At 39.4% G+C, this 21441-nt stretch overlaps 1 protein-coding gene across 8 annotated transcripts in view; it reads left to right on the forward strand.

The window, feature by feature from the left end:
* The window catches only part of cadm1a (cell adhesion molecule 1a), a 257858-nt gene that overhangs the window by 230190 nt on the left and 6227 nt on the right, over nucleotides 1-21441 (forward strand). For 4 of the 8 annotated variants that reach the window (XM_039693684.2, XM_089123963.1, XM_039693687.2 and 1 more), the window contains one exon: nucleotides 4414-4446. The exons of the other annotated variants lie outside the window; for them this stretch is intronic. In XM_039693684.2, coding sequence (XP_039549618.2) covers nucleotides 4414-4446 — 33 coding nt within the window. The remainder of the gene's footprint in view (nucleotides 1-4413; nucleotides 4447-21441) is intronic. 8 annotated transcript variants of the gene reach the window in all.

A 21441-nucleotide genomic window follows, 5' to 3' on the forward strand; every position in this document is an offset into this window, starting at 1 on the left:
ACAATATGTTACTGTGGTATATTTTTTTACATTTTCCATGGAGAGCAGTGTGCTGCTGAGATTCAGCAGTTGTGCCCTTCCCCTGGGCACCGGGCACATGTTTCGCTGTCGTCTCCTGTGCCACACAAAGCTGTCGCAATTAGCCACGAAGCTGTGTGCCTATTGTCATCTCTGCTGATATCAGCTGCTGATGTAAGCAAGGACACTGCCTCAGGTGACCCACACTGAAACAAAAGGCCAGGCACAGGGGGGGGAAGGCCATTGCTCATCAGCACCACTTATTGACGGACTTCTGCCTGAACCAGTAATGGGCTTAGCATCCAGAGGCCCTCTGATGATTGAGAGTTGGAGGACAGCTTGAAGATTCTAATACTCATTTTGGATCAGATCCCCCATTTTTTTTTCTGTCCCTGGATAGTAGTAAATAACGAGTACAGCTCCCTTACGTCCCTCTTGTGTTCTCTGTCTCCTCCCTTCTCAGCGAGAACATGCTCCAAACCAACTGCCTGATGGGAATCGCAGCATGCAAAGAGTGATGGAAACCCTCCACTTCCCTCTTAATGTCAAATAATAACCTGAAGATATTATTGCTCATTTTGATTGTTTTATTTGTAAGCCCATGCTTCATCTCAGAAATCTCTCCTTGAACTGTTCGCCTCAAGTACTCAGTGCCCATATTCAGAGGAGCTGACAGTTAAAGGTACAATATGCAGGATCTTTCACCACCAGGGTTCGCTAACCTCTTACAATAACAAAGATGTATCTGTCACTCTAGGACACTCTAAGTTAGTCGGGGACGTGTTGCTCTCGGCATCTTGAAAGATCTTCGTTTTAGTCCTCTTTTTGTCTCAAAGTCTGCTTGTCATGGTCCATAATGTTTGAACAAAATAACAACAGCGTGAGCGTCCTGCTAGGCATAACCCAGTTGTCCATGTCTGTCGCCATGGTTACTATGGCAGTACGAGGTCAAACCTGGCGGAAATCGGGGGTAACGCGGATATGACGCCATTGTCTGGTGACTCCTCACCCCTGCTCACAAGTCCCGTTTCCTTGGTTAAATTTTAAATTTTCTCACGATTTTACAAATAATATGAAACAATTGGGATATTTTAATTAATAAACTAAACAAAATAACACTGGCCGAGTGGTTTTTGGATATTTTATTGCAAAAAAATCCTACATATTGTACCTTTAATGTTTGATAATGCTTCAAACATGTTCGCCGAACGGCAAGTGGCTGGAGACTTTTACAAAGGCTTGCTGTGCAGCTCTAAGTGCAGTGTTATTTAAGTCTTTCATTTTTCTGATGGTGGAAGCCCTTTTTGAAGGGCCTAATGGCAGCGGTACGCCGATAAGTTCCTTCAGCGATTTTTAAAGGCCTTGCTGTGCTTTTGTGCCAGATGAACAGTTTTAATGATAGAGAGTTTTTTTATTTTTATTTTGAGACCTAAAAAGCGGTCCAACACTAACACAGTGCGCTGAAATGGGTCCCTGACCACCTGAAGGTTCTTTACATAAAGGCCTAGCAGCAGGGATTGCAAAAGTCTCTCTCTAGTTCTTGGCTAACCTCCTCAAAATAAATGGAGCAAAATTAAAAATAGAAAAATTGGCTTATTTTTAAAATCAATACTTGGAGCTTGAATAGAATTGGCCAGGTGTGTTCATGTACAAAGTACATGAATGTTAACCGTTTCAAATGTGTCTTTTCTCTTTACAATTGATTGATATAATATACTGAATATAAGATAATATAATTTGATTAATGCATTAATCAATACTGTGTCAATCATACATTATTAGACAGCACTAAATATTAAGAATAATGATGACGATGATAAGTCGTCATCATCATTGTAACGAGTTTAATTCTACATTCTATTTGTTGATAGTTTCAGCAATGGTTTTGATTTTATGGTTTTGTTGAAAAACATAATTTTGCAGTTTAGTTTTTAACTGAAACTTTAGAATTTAGCTTACTTGGTGTTCAGCAATTGTTTTCATTTTATAGATATTAGAAGATGCTAAATGACTTACTAGTAATTAGTAAACTATTAATACTGCAATTGTATCACTCATAATCACCGTCAGCATTTCCTTTCTAATTTGCAGTTGTTTCAGTTTTTAGTCAAGAAATATGGCAGATGAAAATGCTTTGCGATGATACCATTCATTCCAGCTTACTTAAGAATAACAATCAGGAAATGTTCACCACTCTACCAGCACTTTTTACTAAAAATCACAGATTTCTCCTATTCATTCCTATAGGACATTATGTACAACTTTTCTGAGTTAGCAACAGGTGCGGATCTTAGTGACAGATCAAACACTCCAAAGAGCCTCTTCAAAAAGTTCAAGGCGACTTCCCCTGTCAAAAGTGCACTGCAAGTCACAATGGATAAAAATAGTTTTCTAAATAGTTGACAAGTAAAAACTAAAATTCATACAGTAATTCATATTTTAATCTAAATAAACCTCTACTCTTAAAAACACCCAGATTCTTTATAGTGCTCTTGATCGCCACCTTCTGATCCAGCAAACACGCCTCTCTCATGTACCTTTGCGATGGAATTGCTTGCTATTCTGGGCACCCTTTGCACCACTTCTGTCCATCAATCTCTGATAAATATTGGGGAATACTCAAATGAACCTGAATACTCAAAGCCAACAACTGGATTAGGACTAGATCCTATCTTATCGAGCCGAGAAACACCACGTTATGCTTTAAGCGCAAAGTTTGTGTTGCCATAACAGTGATTGACATCTCTAATGTTTCTTTCCATAACGAGCAGCTCTGCATCACGGCTCTCCTGTTGTGTTTGAAGTGCTCTCTGCCCTAAGGTAATGCACCAGGATAAGGGCTCACATTCCTCATGTTATGCGCTCGCTTCCATATTTCAGTCAAGGCATTTCATCAGCTCAAAGCAGAAAGGCAGGGCAAATTCCTCTGTTATATCAGAGGAGTCACCTGAAGCAGTAATGTAGGTTTGTTATCAACATTTCAAAAAGTTTGCCGCCTTCCTGTGCGATTTAATGACTAATTACATACGATAGTTGTAAAGGCGTTCAGTTGGCATTCATTTATTGTTCTGCATCATATTCGTTTGGCAGAAATAAATTTTGATTGTGGCATGTGATTTGAATTTTTGATTCAACAACTGGGTCTGCAGGAAAGGCAAGCATATGAAAAGGTCAATGTATGTAGTTATTATTTATTTAGGGTTCTGCGTTCCTGCTATATTGATTTAGGGTGCTGCCGGGATTGTCTGTACCATTTGAAAATGATCTACGTTAACAATGCAGCTCCCACCACTGATTCAAGTGTGTCCAGTTTAGACATTTTATGAGTTTTGAGAGCTGATATTTCAACACATTCTCATCCTTTGGCGTCATATTGGTGACGCCATATAACATTTCGTCGAAATACTACGCACATTGCACCCTTTACCGTCAATATAACACGCATAGGTTTAGGTCTGAGTTAGGGTCTGCGTCTCATATTGACGCTAAAGGTGCCATGTGCGTAGTATTTCGACAAAATGTCATATGGCGTCACCTATATGACGCCAAGGGATGAGAACGGGCTCGATATTTCGACATGTCAGATCTCCCAGCAGAATCCCATTTCCTTTCTTCAATGCCAAAAAAAATGATGTTATTACTAATCAAAAGTGCTTCTTGATCACTATGGGCTAAGCTGTTCACTAACTGAAATCAAACAGTAAGGGAAATTTGAATAATATGACCAGTTAGATTTGGTAATATGATGTAATATGTGAAAAGACATTAAAGGGATAGTTAACCCACAAATGTTCCAATTTATTAGTTTGATTAGAAATGGTATTTTTATCACGAAAATATGGTACTAAGGGGAAAATATGCTAAAATATTGAAGCTATCTTTTTACTTTGGAATGTAATTTGAAAAGCATTCTTTAAAATATCTTTAGTGTGTGTTTTGCATAATAAAGTAAGTCGTACGAGTTGACATGAACAGGAATGACATGAGGGTGAATACATTTTCAATTTTGGGTGAAATATTCATTTAATTAGCATATTTTTGGGATTAAATACACCATTTCCAATCAGGCAACTGAATAGAGTAGACATAGAAATTTGTTAAGGAAATGACTATGTTCAGGAAAGTGGATTGGATTCTGTCTGATGCTTTTTGTCCCAAAGTACCACTACTTTTGACACCCCTAGTTTTAGCTGAGTGAAAATGCCCTATTTGTTTTGATGTGCAAAACATTTGATTTTGTCCATTCTCAAAGTGTTGGTCATTGTTGTACTTGTGTGTAAATGCTTGCTTATCAGTTCCATTTGTTTTTTCCCCCCATTTCTCCTTTTTATGCATGCTGTTCCTCCTGTTTCCCTCCTCCTTCCTCCACCGCACCTCCTCTCCTCGTGTGCTTAGACGCTGCGCCCAGCACTGAAGCCGCAGCTCACGGTTGGTACCTCTCCCTCCTTCTTCTGCCAGCACAGCATGGCGTTCTCTGCATGCCAGCTGAGTACAGTACAGCACGTAAAGGCGACATGCACGGGATTTGGGAATGAATCTAATGTGGATTTGCTGTATGTGTCTGTCTGTCCATCCGTATGTCACATCCTTTATCCCTATTGCCGTTCACCCGTGAAGACCCACCTGTCCCCTACGGCGCTCCTCTGGTAGTTTTAATCAGAGCTTTCGCGGTGTGATTCCTGGGCACGATACACATCCGTCCCTCCTGCATGAGCCCTTCTCGAGTCCCCGTTGCCATCTTTGACTTCTCACCTTTTTGAGTCCTCGCAGACACTCGTAATCCACCCGCAATAATTTTTCATGAATTTAAATGACATCTAAATGGCTGTTTTTGATTTCTGAGAAATGAACGGGAGAGACTTTTCTGTACATGCCGCAGATGGCATTGTACTCCACCTTGGTGCGCCAGCTCCACACACAAATCACAGAACGGGGAGCATTTGCATAGCTCACGGGCTTTATTCTGTTTTACAATATACAATGAAAGCGCTTTCTCAATTCATTAAGCCCTTTATCCCCGCTCTCATTTTGCAGTGGCAGATGCTTGTGTAAATGTGTTAGATTTAGTATAAAGGCTTTTCGTGATACTGTGTAATTATGTCACCTGTGCCTCGTGAAACACCCTCTAATGATTTAATTAGCCGTCATGTTGTGTGTCGCACCGGATCGCACCTCGAAATCGACACTTTTCCCGTACCCCCGGCCAACTCGCGAATGGATCGAGTTGGGCCGTCGCCGTTTGTTTACATCTATCTGCAACTTACCATATAGAAAAGGTTAACGCAAATACAAGCGGCAGAACATCTAAAGGTTAGGGCTATTCTTTTGCATGTGCATAATTTGGACGTGCCCACAGAACGTGGTCAGCCTTGACTGTGTAGCAGAGCTATAATAGAGCTTTTGTACAGTTCACTGCATTTCTAAATACCATGTCACAAGGCCAGAGTTAACCTTGTACAGTTATATCAGCCTGGCAGTGATGTATAACTGAATCACTGTACGCTTTCCAATAATCCAAAGCGCTTTTTGATGCTACAAAAGGTAAGAGAACACAAGGTGAACCCAGGGGGCTTTGTCTCATCAAACAAATTGGCTTTAAATGTAGTGCTTCTTATCTTTGTTTTGTCTAGGTATGACATAGAGCTTTTTTAGTCTAGATTTTATGTTGTTGCGGTACAGTGAAAAGGGTTAGTCATTTTAATGATTCCTGTCCGCTCACTCATTTTCGAAATGGACAGGAAATGCTTTGTTTGTAAAATGCCAAGCACGCTCCTTCAGTCTTTAATCCGACGGTGGAATTGATGTCCTGACCTGTTGCAAATATGTGTTTCTGCTAATGTTAAAATGCATGTTTGTGTTGCAAACAGCATTTCACACCCTTGTTATATAAAACAAGAACTGCAGAAGAATTAAGTCACATTGTTTGCAGAATAAAGACGTCTAGTCTAGTCTGACGCATAGAACGGCTCATGATAGCAGAGTGAAGCGTCTATGTTGTTCCTCAGAAGATCCTCTCATTTGCATCTTGTCACACCTTGTGTATTTTATTTGGTTCACTTTTGTAGCTGATGCACATACTCTGTTTACCATCTTATTTTCTTGGGTGTGCTACACTCACTGTTCAGGAGATTTCTCTTCTCTCTGATAACAGTCTTTTTTACCCTCTCTGGTGTAGCCTAGCAACAAGCTGTTCAAGCAATAAGTGGGGTTTTCAGCAGAGGTTGAGGTAGGAGGCTAACATAGTGGGCAAGATTCTATATAGAACAGAAAGCTACAGCAATACCACTGAAAACATTCTTTTTTGTGTATTTTTAATGCATTTATATTCCCCCCTTTTAATATCTCTCTGTTTTTTTGTATGTACACTATTGTGATCAGTGGAATTTGACATAAGCTAATAATTTTGCAAAAAAAAAAAAAAATGCATTCTTCTATCCATTTGCAAGGGCAAAATCCCAATGCTAACAAGCCATAGCTGGATTTTCACAATCCAATTGATAAAATTAAAAAAAAAAAAAAAATCCTCTGTAATAATTTTTCTGTAACACTTTACTTGATGGGTGTGCATAAGACTAGCATGACACCTTCATAATCTTGACATGACACATGTTATGAATATGAAGTTTTATGTTTATGACAACTGTCATAAAGTGTCATTCGCTCAATTATGACATTTTGAATGCAAATGTGACATTGTTTAAGATGCCTTGTTTATGACAACTTGACATAAACCAATACATCATAACCTGTCAGTGTCTTTGTCATGACAACTTGACATTACGAAGACAACACAACCTGTCATAAACATGACATGAAACTTAAGAAATCACCTAGCTTTATTGGTTAACATTACATTAAACTGTCAGGTGGTTGGTTTTGACATTGGCTGTCATGATATTTTAATGACAAATTCAATGTGTACGACTGTAGTTGAGGTCACGAAAAATATTCATGACACAGTCATAACGGCCTCATGACAGCCAATGTCAAAGCCAACCACATGACAGTTTAACTTAATTTAAGGTCATGTTGTCATGACAAAGACACTGACAGGTTATGATGTTATGGTTGTGTGTTATGGCACACCCCTTCAAGTAAAGTGTTACCAATTTTTCTTTGAAATGTGTCACATTATAGAAGTTCAATGTGACCACTATTTTATGTTGTCAACGGGACATGGTGTGATTGAATACGAATTAGACTGCAGACTAGAGAAAACATGGTTGGCGGGGTCAAATAGATCAAATTCTTATCAGCGTGTCAGCAACCCTGTCAAACTCTTACTGTATCATCACACACTGGCACCCTCGGTATTAATCACACCTCACTCTACCTGACCCATTGCATGTACGGTCACGCTCTCTTCCGCCTGCCTCTCCTCAAGCTGATTTATTGCCATCATGACTCTGTTTTCAAAGCAATATATGTAGATCCCCCTTGCATTCGGGATCTGCAGTGAATTCAAATAGTGGGAAGCCCATTCAGTAGGTCCTCCATCTGGCTCTCTCTTTCTCTTCTCCCTCTCTGTATCGCTCCATCCAGGCGTACTCCTCATTCCTGTTCATTTCCAAAGAGGATGATTGAACACACTTCACTTCTTCTTGTCATTTCATCATCCTTTGTTCGGTGTGGCACCACACAACATGTTTAAGGCTGGGCTCAGTAAACATGACGATGGCATCTTTTGATTATGTGCTCTAAGTAACAATGCGACAAAGAGCCTGTAAGAAACCAAGTGTAAAATAACCGCTTTGTTTGCCCGTGATTGCGACAAATGGAAAATCACTCCATTTTGGCCAACCAGTTTTGAAGGACTATTTGCTCGCAATTATAAAAGTAAAACTTTTCAATCCTAGTTCGCAATATGACTGAGTCTGCCTTTTCATAAAGCAGCGGCTCTTTTCAGTGGGGATGTAATAACGGCTTTCATTTTTCCGTTGCTTTGGCCACACCTCTGTCACACTTTTCATAATGGCAGAAATAAATGAAATCTATGTCCTATGAATGCTAAAGAGAATGTCTTTTGTGAAACAAAGCCTCTAAAATAAATAACAGGCATTAGAAAAGGATGAATGAAAATCTGTGAGTGTCACACATGGTGCCAAAATTAAGCAAGGGCTTATTTAAGCCTATCTCTCCCTCGCTCCCTCACCGGTAAATCTAAGCCGCTGTTTGACATGAACTTAGCCACCTCTGATGTGAAGCTGTTTTATATGCCAATGTTAACTGCCTCTCCCTCATCCTCTCAAAGCAGTCGCCATGACGATTCCCCTGCCCATTGTGGCATAAAGCCTGTGTTACTTAATGTCTTGTTTTCAAACACTCTGATCTGAATTCCCTTCATGCATAAGAAAAGACACAGCACACATATCTGAATCTGAGAGGATGTACATGGAAATGAGAATTTGCATGCATGTCTTTGCAATTAACTCTCTTCAGTCCTTGTCCTCTAAATTGACGGGGCGAAAGGTTTTCTGATGAATGCTCTAGAACTTTTGACTTTGGATCACTCTGCTCTTTCCTTTCTGTGATGTTGAGCAACAAGTAGTTGTTAATCCCTCTTCGGCTTCGACTATTTTCATTAGCGGATCAAAAATGGACCCATATTTCTAAAATGCTTTGTACTCAATATTACAGATATTGCCTAAAAAATATTCATAAAATTTGGTCATCCTTTACCATATGACTTTATTTCCCTTGTGAAACATAAAAAAATTAGCTTTCACTGTGTGGACAATGGGCTGGATTACTTCCGCCTATCGTAGAGTCCAATGCTATAAGGAGAATTTATATTGTGTTTTATACTCTATGGCTATACCAAAGAAACGTTTGTCACAAAAACAGACAAAAAAGACACCCCTCATTTTGTTTATGCTTCTTTGTTTATTATATTAAATAAACATAACTATATATAAAATGACATCTAAACGTATTAAAGTTTCGTTTCAAAGACTGGAGGACAGTAAATTTTGAAGACTCTGCCATAATCCCGTTTTTCTTGCGCTTTAAGTCTCCACAACCGGAAAGTGAAGTCAAATGCGGAACTTATGCGTGCATATAGCCAATTATTTTTAAGATCTTCTTTTATGTTCTACAGAACAAAGTAAGTTTGGAAAAATATGACAATTTTAATTTTCGGGTGAACTATCATTTTAACATCTTTAACTTATGAATCATTCAGTCCAGTTCTTAAATATTGTTGATATTTATTCAAAATATTGTATTTAAAACTTCAGAGATTTATCAGACTGAGTGTCTATTTTCATCCCCCTGTGCATCTTTGCCCTGCTTATACTCTTTGACAGATGGCTACATGTAGTGATCATCTAAGGCCTGGTCTCCTTGCTCCATCTCCAAAGACAAGCATTTGCTCTTTCTTCGCTGATCTGTTCGCGGAGCAAGAAAGGGCAGGGCCGTTAACAGCTCCGCAGCCGTAGCTTTAGTCGATGCCCTCCTCACTCTCTAATCCTTCAGTAGTCAAGGGGTGAACGGGAGGGAAAGGACACACCTGCCAACATGCCTGTCAGCCTTAGCCCAGGAGGAGAAGATAATTGAGCAGATTCTGAACCGCAGGGAGCGCCGTAGCAGAATACAGTGGGATAATGACCACTTTGTTCCCAGCTGGACTGAAGCAGGTGAAGCAGAAGAGTTGGCGCCTTTAATGTCCCAGAATTGTCACATTTGGATGCCATCACGGCCAGGGCTTTCATCAATCAACAGGAACGAGTTCTTCTGCAGCTTCAAGGGTCGCCTCCTTTGCAGACTTTCTCTGAGCTTGCCTTTACTCCCTCTTTCTCTCATATCTTTCCTCTCGCAGCCGCACTTGCTTGGTTTGAGCGAGTGATGTATGGCTGTCAGTGGGACCGCAGCGGTGTGTAGTGTTTCTGATGAGCAGGGTTTGGAGTAATGCTGGCGTGTGAATGGCTGAGGCAGGGCTCGGAGGTGCCTTCAGGTCTGCCTGCAGGGGCCTCGCAGGTGACGCGCATATGCCGCAGTAATTAGACTGAGAGTTGCGCAGCATTAACAGAAGCGGAGGATTTGGGATAGCAAATGCACACCTTTCTCCGCTCGGCAGTATCCTCCTATAACTTGTACGTAGAAACATAGGGACAGCTCACATGGGCCGATCCAGGTGGAAGAAATAGCGTGGGTCTGAGGTGGCTTCGATTTCCCAGCAGACACAGACAGACAGAGTACTCTCCAGCCTAATTGGAAATAACATTCTCATTTTATGCAGCAGGGCTTAACAGTAATGCTTTTGTATGCATGACCTGCTAGCATTTTTCACTGGCAAAACACACAAAATTGTATATACATGCATGCATACATACAGTACCAGTCAAAAGTTTGGTCTTTTATGCTCATCAAGCCTAAATCCATTTGATCAAAAATATAATATTGTGCAATATTATTATGATTTAAAATAATGGTTTTCCATTTTAATATACTTTAAAATATAATTGATGTGATGCAAAGTTGTATTTTCATCAGCCAGTCCTCAGTGTCACATGGTCCTTCAGAAATCATTACATTATATTTGCATTTATATATTTATATCATAATTATACATTAAAAATGTCTATAGTTTTAATACTTATTTTAAAAATATATTTGACATAATTAATATTTTTGGAATAATTGTAAAATACTAAATGTAAAAATGAAGAGCTCTTTTCCAAAACGCTATAAATCCATTTCAATAGTTTTCAGGAAAACTACATTTTTTACCTAGACCCACACATTTTGTGAATATTCAAATTATCCTGTTTAAATGTTTTATTGGTTCAGTCTGAACATTTTGAACAATAATTATTAAATCAAACAACAATATTGTTAATGATAATTTAAAAGTTAATTTTATTTTTTTCCAAAACGCTATAAATCGAAATAAACCTCAAACAAATAGTACCAATTTCAACATATGCATGAAAAAAAACAAATTATTAATACCAATTTCAACATATGCATGAAAAAACGAATTATTAAAAATGATCAATATATGATAACGATATTCAAAAAAGGGATGGGCACCCCTCCAGCACATGCACACACACACACAGGCTACATAACATGTGAGCAAAGCGGAGCAGCATGACGCTTAAATATAAGTTAAAAAAAAAAAAAATAAACATTTCACATTTGTTTTTAATAATATTACATTACTTATTTTTATTATTTCATCTATGTTGAGTAGGCTATGAAAAGGGAACCGCATGAGATCAGTAAGATAGGATCAAAATTCAAAAGCTGCCCAATATCGGAAAATATTTGGAGTGCGTCAGACATGATTTTGACCACTTATTAAGTTTTGTTTTGTAGAAAGCTTGTAAATTTCGTTTCATTTAAATTGTATCTTCATTTTAATAAATGTTTTCATCGACAAATTGACTGGATTAATACATTAGAAGTAAATATCAGACAATATAATCAGGACACAGAGGCGCGCAGGTGAACCGGAGCGCGTCTCATAATATGAACCGAAACACCGCGATGCTTGCCTCAGACAGGCCTGAGAACTAAGCTACAGAAAGCTTTAAATATCTACTTTTAAACAAAACAATTAAAAACTAAAATAAATTGGCAACTCTCTGCGTATGTAGGCTAATTCGAAGTATGCGTTTTTCTATGCGCGTTCACTGCGAAGATGGCGAGTAAGCATCATCAACTTTATCTTTGTTGCTGACACTGACAGAAAACACTAGTTTATTAATAAACAATTCAAATGTTTCATGCATAATCATTATATTGCCGGTTCTTTGTGGCAAGCTTTATGCATACGTTGAGATGCGGAATATGCAATTAAAAACGCTCATATGGTTTCTCTCCCATTTAATTAAATCAATAAATGTGATTACTGATAATACAAATGGCTTAAATGATCTACTACTAGTCGACTAGAAAACTAGGACTCATTTTGAGGAATGAATGAACATAATAAACCTCTGTTCAGAGTGCCGCCGTGCTGGATTGTGTAGAGCGCTCATTGAATTTGAGGATTTATCGTGTTTAGGCTAAAAACAGGGCTGGTGCTTATCGCGGCTTGGGAAGAAACTGTATCTTGCAGTACATTTTAAACACGGAAATATAGCGATTCGGCATGAAACGTTGATAGAGCAGTGAAAGGGTTCTGTCCGCAGCAGAATGACACGACAAACTCATTTTTTTTAAAAATGTCGTTTAACGCGTTTTGGAAAAGAGCTCTTCAAATATACAGTAACACTAGAGAATGGAGAAAGCAAGAGAGGAGACTGGAATATAGTGCCCTTATGACCCTAACACATTTGCTCATTATTTAAAGGTGCATTACCACTATTATTAATTGAAACTAATGTCCACCCTGTGTCTTTTATCTGCCAGTTAAGTGTCCTTGAGTCATCTCACACAAAATATTACTCTAGTAGTCCAGCTGGCTGAGGAAAAAATAAATGTGTGAACATGTATAATCTACTCCCCACTGTCTATATAACTATAGCCAGCCAGAAATCTCACGCTGATAGCAAGGAAACTTTTCTCTCTCCAGCCCATGCATTGAAGCTAGAGCAAACTTCCCTTTTCATTTGAGAACTGTATTAGATGGACACCTGTGCAGGCTTCCTCCTGTCAACCAACCAAAGGTTTTCATTTACACCATCAGAAAGTGGTTTACCTGCTGCGTTGGCGATACAGCATCGCTCCATTAGCCCTCAAAGCTACAGAAATTCGCTAGAAGCCAGACAAAATGAGGTTCCAGGGGGCTCTGCCAGATACGTCCCCCTTACAAGACATCGTATGCATTTTATGCAATGTTTTCTCCTTACCGTCGCAAAGCTCATGTGGAATTCAAAGACATTTGTTTGGCGGCTTTGATAAAGTCAGTGAGAGGGCGGAAGGCAGATCTCTAGTCTGCGGATGACCCTAGCCTGTTGAGCCGAGTTCGCGTTTGCGCTCAGCCCCGAGGCGAACGGATGCTGTCTGGCTCTGTCGGTTTCCTGGCGACTGAGGGGGAAGAATTAACACTGATCCCTAAGCTCGAGGGAAATGAGGGAAGCGGCATCTGAGGAATACACCCATCTCGCTCGTGGCTTTGTACGGTTCCCTGAAAGGGACATCTTATCCTGGATTAGCTCTGACAAACTTCACTTCCCCTGCTTCTCACAGAATGGAACAACGCGAGTCCCTTGTGTCGAATGTGTTGTTCCCAGATTTGCATAATGCTGGATTGTTGTGAATGCGAGTTAGTCCACAAAAGCAGCCCGAGGATTTATTGATGTTTGAAGGGCAGACGAGGAGAAGCCTAAGCAAAAACATGGCCGTACTGAACGTACAAACGATCAAGCATCTCTTAACCAGAGGATCTGGTTCGTCATCCACCAGTATGCCTCGGGCGCACCTGTCAAGTTTAAAATCTGTGGCATCTAAGCACCTTGTAAAGGTTGCCCTCATTCCTTGTCCTGCCTCCGAACACCACGTGTGGCCCAGTACTGTCCACCTCTGTGTACTGTAAATATAATCTGCAGAGGCTGCCGTATGTGTCAGCGCTGACAGAGCTTGAGGCTGTAACTGACAAAGAGGAGTGTCCGCAGTAGGGGGATGATAAACGGGTACCATGGGAAAGGAGAGGGTGACCTGGAGATGCTCCTCAACTCCTCATGAGATTTGGCTTTAGACTCATGAAGTTCATTTTGAAATAATTGCATTATGTCTTAAGTGGAAACCTTTCGGAATGGCCCCGGAGATTTTAGCTGGGGAAATTGAGTGGAAATTGAATTGAATATAACCGGTGTTTGTCATCAACAATAGGCCACGTTTGAGTGTAACCATTTATCATCATTTGTTCAAAGGAACGCGAGACACCCTTTATCTCAAGCTTATTCATACAGGCCATGCAAAAGGAAACTAAAAGTTTCAATCTTTCCCTCCATGACTTTGACTTCATTTTGTGTCTGGCATGATTTATTTATTTATTTTTTTTTCATTCAAACATTGCTGTGGAAATTCGTCTGGACTATGACTAGAGACTTTTGTTTACCGAATAGGAAGTATTATCTATATGCTGATATCCATTGCACATAAAGCACGAAATAACTTATTGTTTCCAGAAACACTCAAATACCTCCAGGTAAAATACATTCAAATCCAATTTTGTCATGAAAGACCACTGCATATGCATTACCTCTAAGTGACTATAGCAAAATTGAGCATTATACATACGCCTGGATCGGGGTGACTGCAACACAGGGGGTCAATGAGATTTTTAATTACATTTCCATTACAGCACAGGACTGCTGCTGCTGGGCTGAAGGAACAGGTAAATATAGACAGGATTTGCAATAACACATCTGTGATCCATCTGACCATAGGCCCAAGAGCAGAGTCATTTCATTGCAATCTGCTCACACTTTCACCATGGCAATCACTTTTGCTTAATTACAAGATTAGAGGATCTAATTAGAAGATCTGCTGTCTTTGAAATCAACACATCCTTTGAAATGAGACACTTTTGTTGCCCAGAGGGTAGACTTTTCCCTCCTTGTCAAATCGATTGCGCTTGAGTGAGTGCGATGGGTTCTGTTTGCTTGTGAATGGGGTGACCCTGACATTTTTTAAAGGAGATTTCATTGTTTCAATACAGAGTGTAAACACGTTAAAGGACAAGTTTGGTATTTTACACTTAAAGCCCTGTTTTAAGGTCGTTTCTGATGAAATAGAGTGGTTAAGATCTCCTGGATGTGCATCCCATCAACTGCAAGATGCTTTCCTATCAGTATGGGCCAACATTTCTAAAGAATGCCTTGTTGAATCAATGCCACTTAGAATTAAGGCAGTTCTGAAGATGAAAGGAGGTCAAACACAGTATTAGTATGGTGTTCCTGTACTCGTTTTGGTGAGTATTTCATCAGAAATGATCTTAAAACAGGGCTTTAAGTGTAAAATTCCGAACTTGTCCTTTAGTACAAAGCATCGTGAGAAGTCTGTCAACAACCACCTTGCACACCGATCGCTTTTGTCACATTATTATTATTATTTTGAAAGCCAGCATTCAATCCATCACATATTTTACTTTGCCTATCACTTAGTCTAAGAGCAATACTTGAAAGTAAAAGTAAAATGCAGTGAAGTGCAGTATTTTATCTCCCCATGTAGAGGGAGAGAACATTTCCATCCATCATGGAAATGGCATATGGAGAGAAAAGAATTAAGAAAATTGACACAGACGTTCCTTCCTTTTACAAATAAGCCTGATGCAGAGTAACTGTCTTTTTTTATAATGCTTCCATTTGATTTGAGGCAAGATTTTGGGTGTTCGGTTTCTGTCTGTCAGAACGTTTCTGTGATTGAAGCTTATTTAATATAGCCTCACTTCTTGTGTTTCTCCCAAAAGAGAAATTTCAATGTGGACGTTTTGTGAGGAAAATCTGGTTTAATTTAATGAGATTTCTGAATAGAGGGCTTTATTAAACTTTATTAAAACATGAAGGACAACACACAGAGCAACAATTGGCCTTTTATATGGCCATTAGTGTTATGATCTGCAGCTATATCATCACATATCATCACCTTGCAGGTCATTCATTGCAAATATTTGATTATGAAGTGCTTCTTTTTGATGTTATTTGGATTACTAGTCAAATCATGAGGCTTTATTTATGCCGGTGATGTACAGTTCAGTATGATCATTTTAAAGAAAGGCTGAATGCATGCTAAGACTCCGATTCATGAAATGGTTTGTGGAGATTTCATCATCTGTTTGATATACTGAACATCATGCAGTTGTTTACTGGGTATTTTTTTTTAGGTATTTTTCCTTGCTGAATATACAGTATATATATATATATATATATAGGGGTGTAACGGTTCACAAAATTCATGGTTCGGTTTGATACGATACACTTGTCACAATTTGGTTCGATATGGTTCGGTACATTTCTGAAACAGCAAAAAGAAAGAAATGGCAAAAAAAAAATGTCCTTGCTTTAATTTTTTTAATTATATTTTTATTAAAACTAACATCATAAAGTATGATATTTTTTAACTTTGAGCAATGATGGAGCTATAATTGACTTTTCTTAGGAGTATATAATACAAAACAGCTCCTTGAACAAAATGAAATGTAATATTGTAGTAGTTATAAACAAAGGTTTATTTAAGATCAGATTAACATTTGAGGGCAACAATTGTATTCATAATGTCAAAATAAAACCGACGTAATGTTACTTGGAAGTTATAGCCTACTATTCCTGCAAAACCTCCATGGTAACAGTTAATGTTACTACAGTAAATCCATGGTGAATGTTACTGATCTGTGGACACTGAATAGTTCATTCATGGCACAATGTTTCTTCCTGGTTTCCATGTCAGCGCTGTTTGATCCGTTAATAACGGAGAAATGTGAATGTTTCTCACTAGATCTCGCAGCGATGTTATTACTTCAGTAGCGAATTCAAATGTTTTCCTTACTGGATTTGGCTGTGTAGTAACAGTGCTGCTTGATTAAGATTGGCTCGCGCCGCAGTGGTCCAAACTGATAAACGGTCCGTCAACCACACAATAACGAGTAAGCCGAACCGAACGGTTCAATACGAATACGTGTATCGTTACACCCCAAATATATATATATATATATATATATATATATATATATGGACAAATCTGAAAAAAGAATGATAACCGAACTAAATGAGTAAAAATGTAAATAAATAAACATTGACATGTGAATATCCAGTGAGCCACTGCAAAGTCCATTTCAAATCTCCACTGGAGCACAGTATCTGTTGCGGCTTGGGCTTCTTTTGAGAAAGTTATTAGAAGTGGGCAATGACCGCCTGAGTCCAGGACGATAAAACAACAGAAGCTTCCCGTGGAAGTGAGGTAATTGACTATGAGTGCAAGATCAAGTGTAGCCACTGGCTCAACTCATGAAGAAAACGGCAGCATATCTCCTCCTCGCACCTGTGCTAAGAACAGTGAGGCATAAATCCATAGCGTTCGGCGTTCTCCAGCAGCCTTTGAACATTCTGAATATGAGCTGTACACTTCTAACCTTTTGTCATGGCCAACAGGATCGAAACCCCAGGTCTACTGTCTTTTTCTTATCAATGATTGCTGTTATTCCTGTCTTCTCTCAAAAGATGCACTTGTACTGGTTTGAAAAGGAAGATGTGATAAAACGATAGCATGAAGACACAAAAGAGGCCTATTTTAAGTCATTCTTTAAAAATTCTTCCACTCTTGAAAATGTCAACACTGATGGAGACAAAAGGAGTGGAATCAATAACTGCTGGTATGGTATCTGCAGTGTCCACACAAGAGATGAAGTTACTTGTGCTCTAGTGGCCACAGACTCATCTGTACCATTGTTTTTGACTGAGAAACTTCTTCTCCAGTGGTGTTGATGGGACAGATGACCCTCTGAAGTCAATCCAGATATCACACTTTATTGTCTTGGGAGATTTCTTCAAAAACAGTAAGCATGACTTTGTGGAGCAAGAGATGTGTTGCTGTGCTTCGGCTCTTGGGGTCCTCACCTCAAAGCCCTCAGAGACATGTCCTGTCCTCTTCCACTCCAGATTGCTTTTGCTGTGGTATTTCGCTCATAACTCAAGGTTATGGCATCATGCAGAGCATTATTTGCTCACATTCTCTTTCCTCCACCTTTTGTCTTCATTTAGACTTTGAAGACCAGAATTAAATGTCAGCTTTGTGTTTTGGTTCACCTGTGAAATAAGCAGTGATGGAAGGATGTTAGGCATTCTTGTTAGTATCACTATTCTTTGATTTGTGTTTTCCGACCAGTGACTTCCAGGGCAATCCCACAATTGTGATTTTTTTTTTTTTTTTATTATTGAAGGATGTAGTATAAACTATAATGATGTTGCTCTTTTAAAAAAGTAGCAACCATTTAAGCAACGAGTAGCTAACTGCAGGTATTTAAGTTTGGCAACATATTTTTACATATATCATTATAAATATATGTATAAATAACATTTTATGAATAACTTAATTATATTAACAAGAAGCTTACTGCATTGAAGGTATTTAAGGCAGGCAACATTTCATTGTGAATATTATAGCCTACTGTCAGGATTCCACCAGCTCCTTTCACTCTCCCACTCGTTCATTATCACCCGAGTTCTGATCATCATCACCTGCACCTCATCATTCCATCACCTTTATATTCAGCTCCCCTTCACGCACTCATTTGCTGCGTCCCAATTCGCATACTATCTGTCCTAAATGGTATTCGAAAATAGAATTAGTACGTCCCAAATCGTAATATGTTGAAGTGAGTGTTTCAAAGATACCCGGGTGGTCTACTTTTTCCGGTCAGAATCCGAAGTGTAGATCGATGCACACTCTAACGGCTGATATTGCCCACAAACCATTGCGCGTTGGACGAGGATTCGGTTAGAACTACAAACACGAGTAAAAAGTGTTAAAAAACTACAGACACGTAGTCGATACGGAGGATGCGCGAGTCCCCGCGGTTGTGTAGAGAGGTTTAGATAAAGAGCTTTGAGTGACTAATTATCAGTATCTAACCTGATGAAAATGAATTTATTCAATGTTGTCCACATTATATTGCATTTGCAGCAGCATTGTAAACTTTTGTAAAGACACGTTTAGCCATTATGTTTTAAATGCATCATTATATTCAAATTGCAAACAATATATAAATAGTATAAAGTATAAATATACTTATAACTTGAATCATATAATTGTATAAGGACATTTTAGACGTTTTAGCATACAATAATAAACAGGAGAGTGTTTTATTTTTTCAACTTATTGCAGAAGTAACATGTTACCAGAAAAGCAACAGTATATTTCAATCAGATCAGCTGCTGAAAAATGTAGTAAGGTTAGTGTCACTACTTTTAGTTAGTTACTCCCCAGCCATGGAGGCTGAGGCGGTAGATTAAATATTCTTTTTTAATTTGTAAGCCAAAGCTGTATACTACATTGAGGCAAGAAACAGGGAATCTAATGAAAAGTTACATAATGGTCTGTGTGTTTGAGTGTGATAACTTCATCTTAACGTAACTGGATTAGGGTGCTCCCAAGCAAAATGAGAGAAATATTCAGGTTTTCTGTATATAAGGTGCTGAAGAACTACTGCAGCATTTCTGTTGGAGAAACTGTTCGGCAGAACAGCAAAACCGATAGGATCTTTCATCATGTTTTCTCACTGTAGTTCGGCAGGTGTCCACTCCAGCCAGGTGATTTACCCCATTTCAGGCAAATAAAAAAAAAAGAAAACATGCTTAGTGCATCATCTTGAGACTGATGAAGCTCTTTCTCTTTCTCTCTCTCCCATCTCATATTCCTCAACACCACCTCAAGCTACCTGAGGTGTGAACCCTGAGAGCTCACAGCAATCCTCCTTCACCACAGGACAGATAATTTTGAAACTCGAGACTGTGGACTCTTGGATGAGTGTCAGACCCGACTAGCGATTCATTGTAGCTGGAGGTGCAGTACGATGTAACGGCACACTCCAAATTGAAGTTATCCTTTAGTCCTGACCTTGGATGAGCTTCCCACAAATGCCAATGCACAAAAATTGGACCCCATCTCAGACTTAGTTCGTTTGGATCAGATCAAAGTCTGCTTTTATCAGTGCCCGATGGCGCAGTCTTTTTGCCACTTTCTGGAGAATAAGCGTATGCTTTCCATCTAGATTCATTCCTTCACTTATCTAACTGGGTAATTGGGTATTCCAGTCTCTTATTCTGCAGTCATAAACGTTAAACAGGAATACTGTTTATGGTAATGATTCTTCCATAAGCACCACGCAATGCGCGTAATTATGTGACTCAGTCTAGTCAAATTGAGATGAGAGCAAATTTCTAGGGTTTCATTAAGATGGCAATTTCTTGGAATTACTGAAGATTCCGGAGGCAAAATGGCTGCTGAGATTAGAGGAGGTTGCTTGAGAATTACTCATTTCTAAACCATCTGCTTCTTGAATTACACATTAGCCAAACTGTTGGTTCACAGTGGACTCTTATTGAATTACGGTTCAGTCATTGTGTTAAGGGGCGGCCCAACACACCAGCGCTCCGCCGAACGTGGCATGATCGCGGACCTCAATCTTCTTTCTCATCGCTGTGGCTGAGCTCCGCACACCCCTTCATTTATCTTAAGGCTGTAGAGGGTGGAAAGGAGAAAGAGGGCATTAAAATCACTTGAAACTGAATGGGAACAGACAGTCCTGTCCCGGTCTTCACTCCATTTGTTAAGTTATGTTAATTCCTATCAAATCCATTCAGTGAGAGAACGACCCAAGCAGGCATCAAGCCCATCTGCGTTTGTGGACAACCCGGCAATGGGATCTCGCCGCAAAGTGGATGGGGAAAGAGGTTTAAGAGAAAGAGCGATCTCTGTTTATCTCTCCATCCAGAACACATATTAACATCTTAATAGGAATGAGAGTTAAATCATGTCTTTAGACCCTCCCTTCTTGCCTTTGACAAGCGTGAATTAGGTGTCAAGCAGACTCCCACTGACTTTAATTGAATCTGCCTTCCCTCCCAAAAAGGGAAATCTGAAGTCAAACTAGCCTATTAGGTTGATCAAGTCATGTTTTGTTGGGTTTGGTAGCATCATCCCTACATCCCACCCCCACCCCTCTCACACAGGAGTTGTTTATGAGGTGAGATTGGGTGGGATGTTGTACAAGCACACCGCTCTGTGCTTTCTCGCTTTTCGTTATCCTCTAATAAGTTGTGGCCTGCCGTTTTTGTTTTTTGAACTCCCCCAGGAAATCCCCTCAGCTCTCGGGCTCAGGCCACAGATGAGAGCGGGAGATTGCCGTGGGTAAACACGGGAAGGCTGATCAACTCCTCGTGACTGGATTACCAAGCATCGGATTGCTCAGTCGAGACATCCTTCCCCTCGCTTCCTTTCCCTTCTCATCGCATTTTTTTATCGAGTGAGATGTTTGGAGTGGGGATGAGCCCGTGGACTGATAAAACAGGACATGGACCGTGAGATGTAGCAGAGAGTTCACATGCTCTGCTCCCTGTTGGGTGTTCCCAGGGCTTGATTTTTCTTCAGACTAAGAGGTTTCAGGTTTTTCTGTTATGGTATGTAAAGGTCGCATTAAACCCATCTCGGAAGACTCATTATCATTCCTCCATTATTTATAGTAGCTGCTTTTCAGATGCCTTTTATGTATAGATTTTGTTGTTTTACTCTCGTTCCAGACTCAGACTTTCAATATTAAAATTAAAATAGGCTATTATTTAAAAAAATGGTATTTTATGATGTTTAACCCTAAAACCGTATTCTGGACAAATGTGGGCAAAATAGTTTTGATTTATTAAAAAAAAAAATGCTTCCCTTGATCTGAGTGGTACAAGACTTTTCCTACGTTTGCCTCCTGAACACACACAAATTTTTTTGACTCAATTCTACAATGTTAAGTTGGTGAAGAAAAAAACT

The sequence above is a fragment of the Pimephales promelas genome, chromosome 19 (assembly GCF_988280905.1).
Source record: "Pimephales promelas chromosome 19, fPimPro1.hap1.1, whole genome shotgun sequence".
NCBI lineage: Eukaryota > Metazoa > Chordata > Actinopteri > Cypriniformes > Leuciscidae > Pimephales > Pimephales promelas.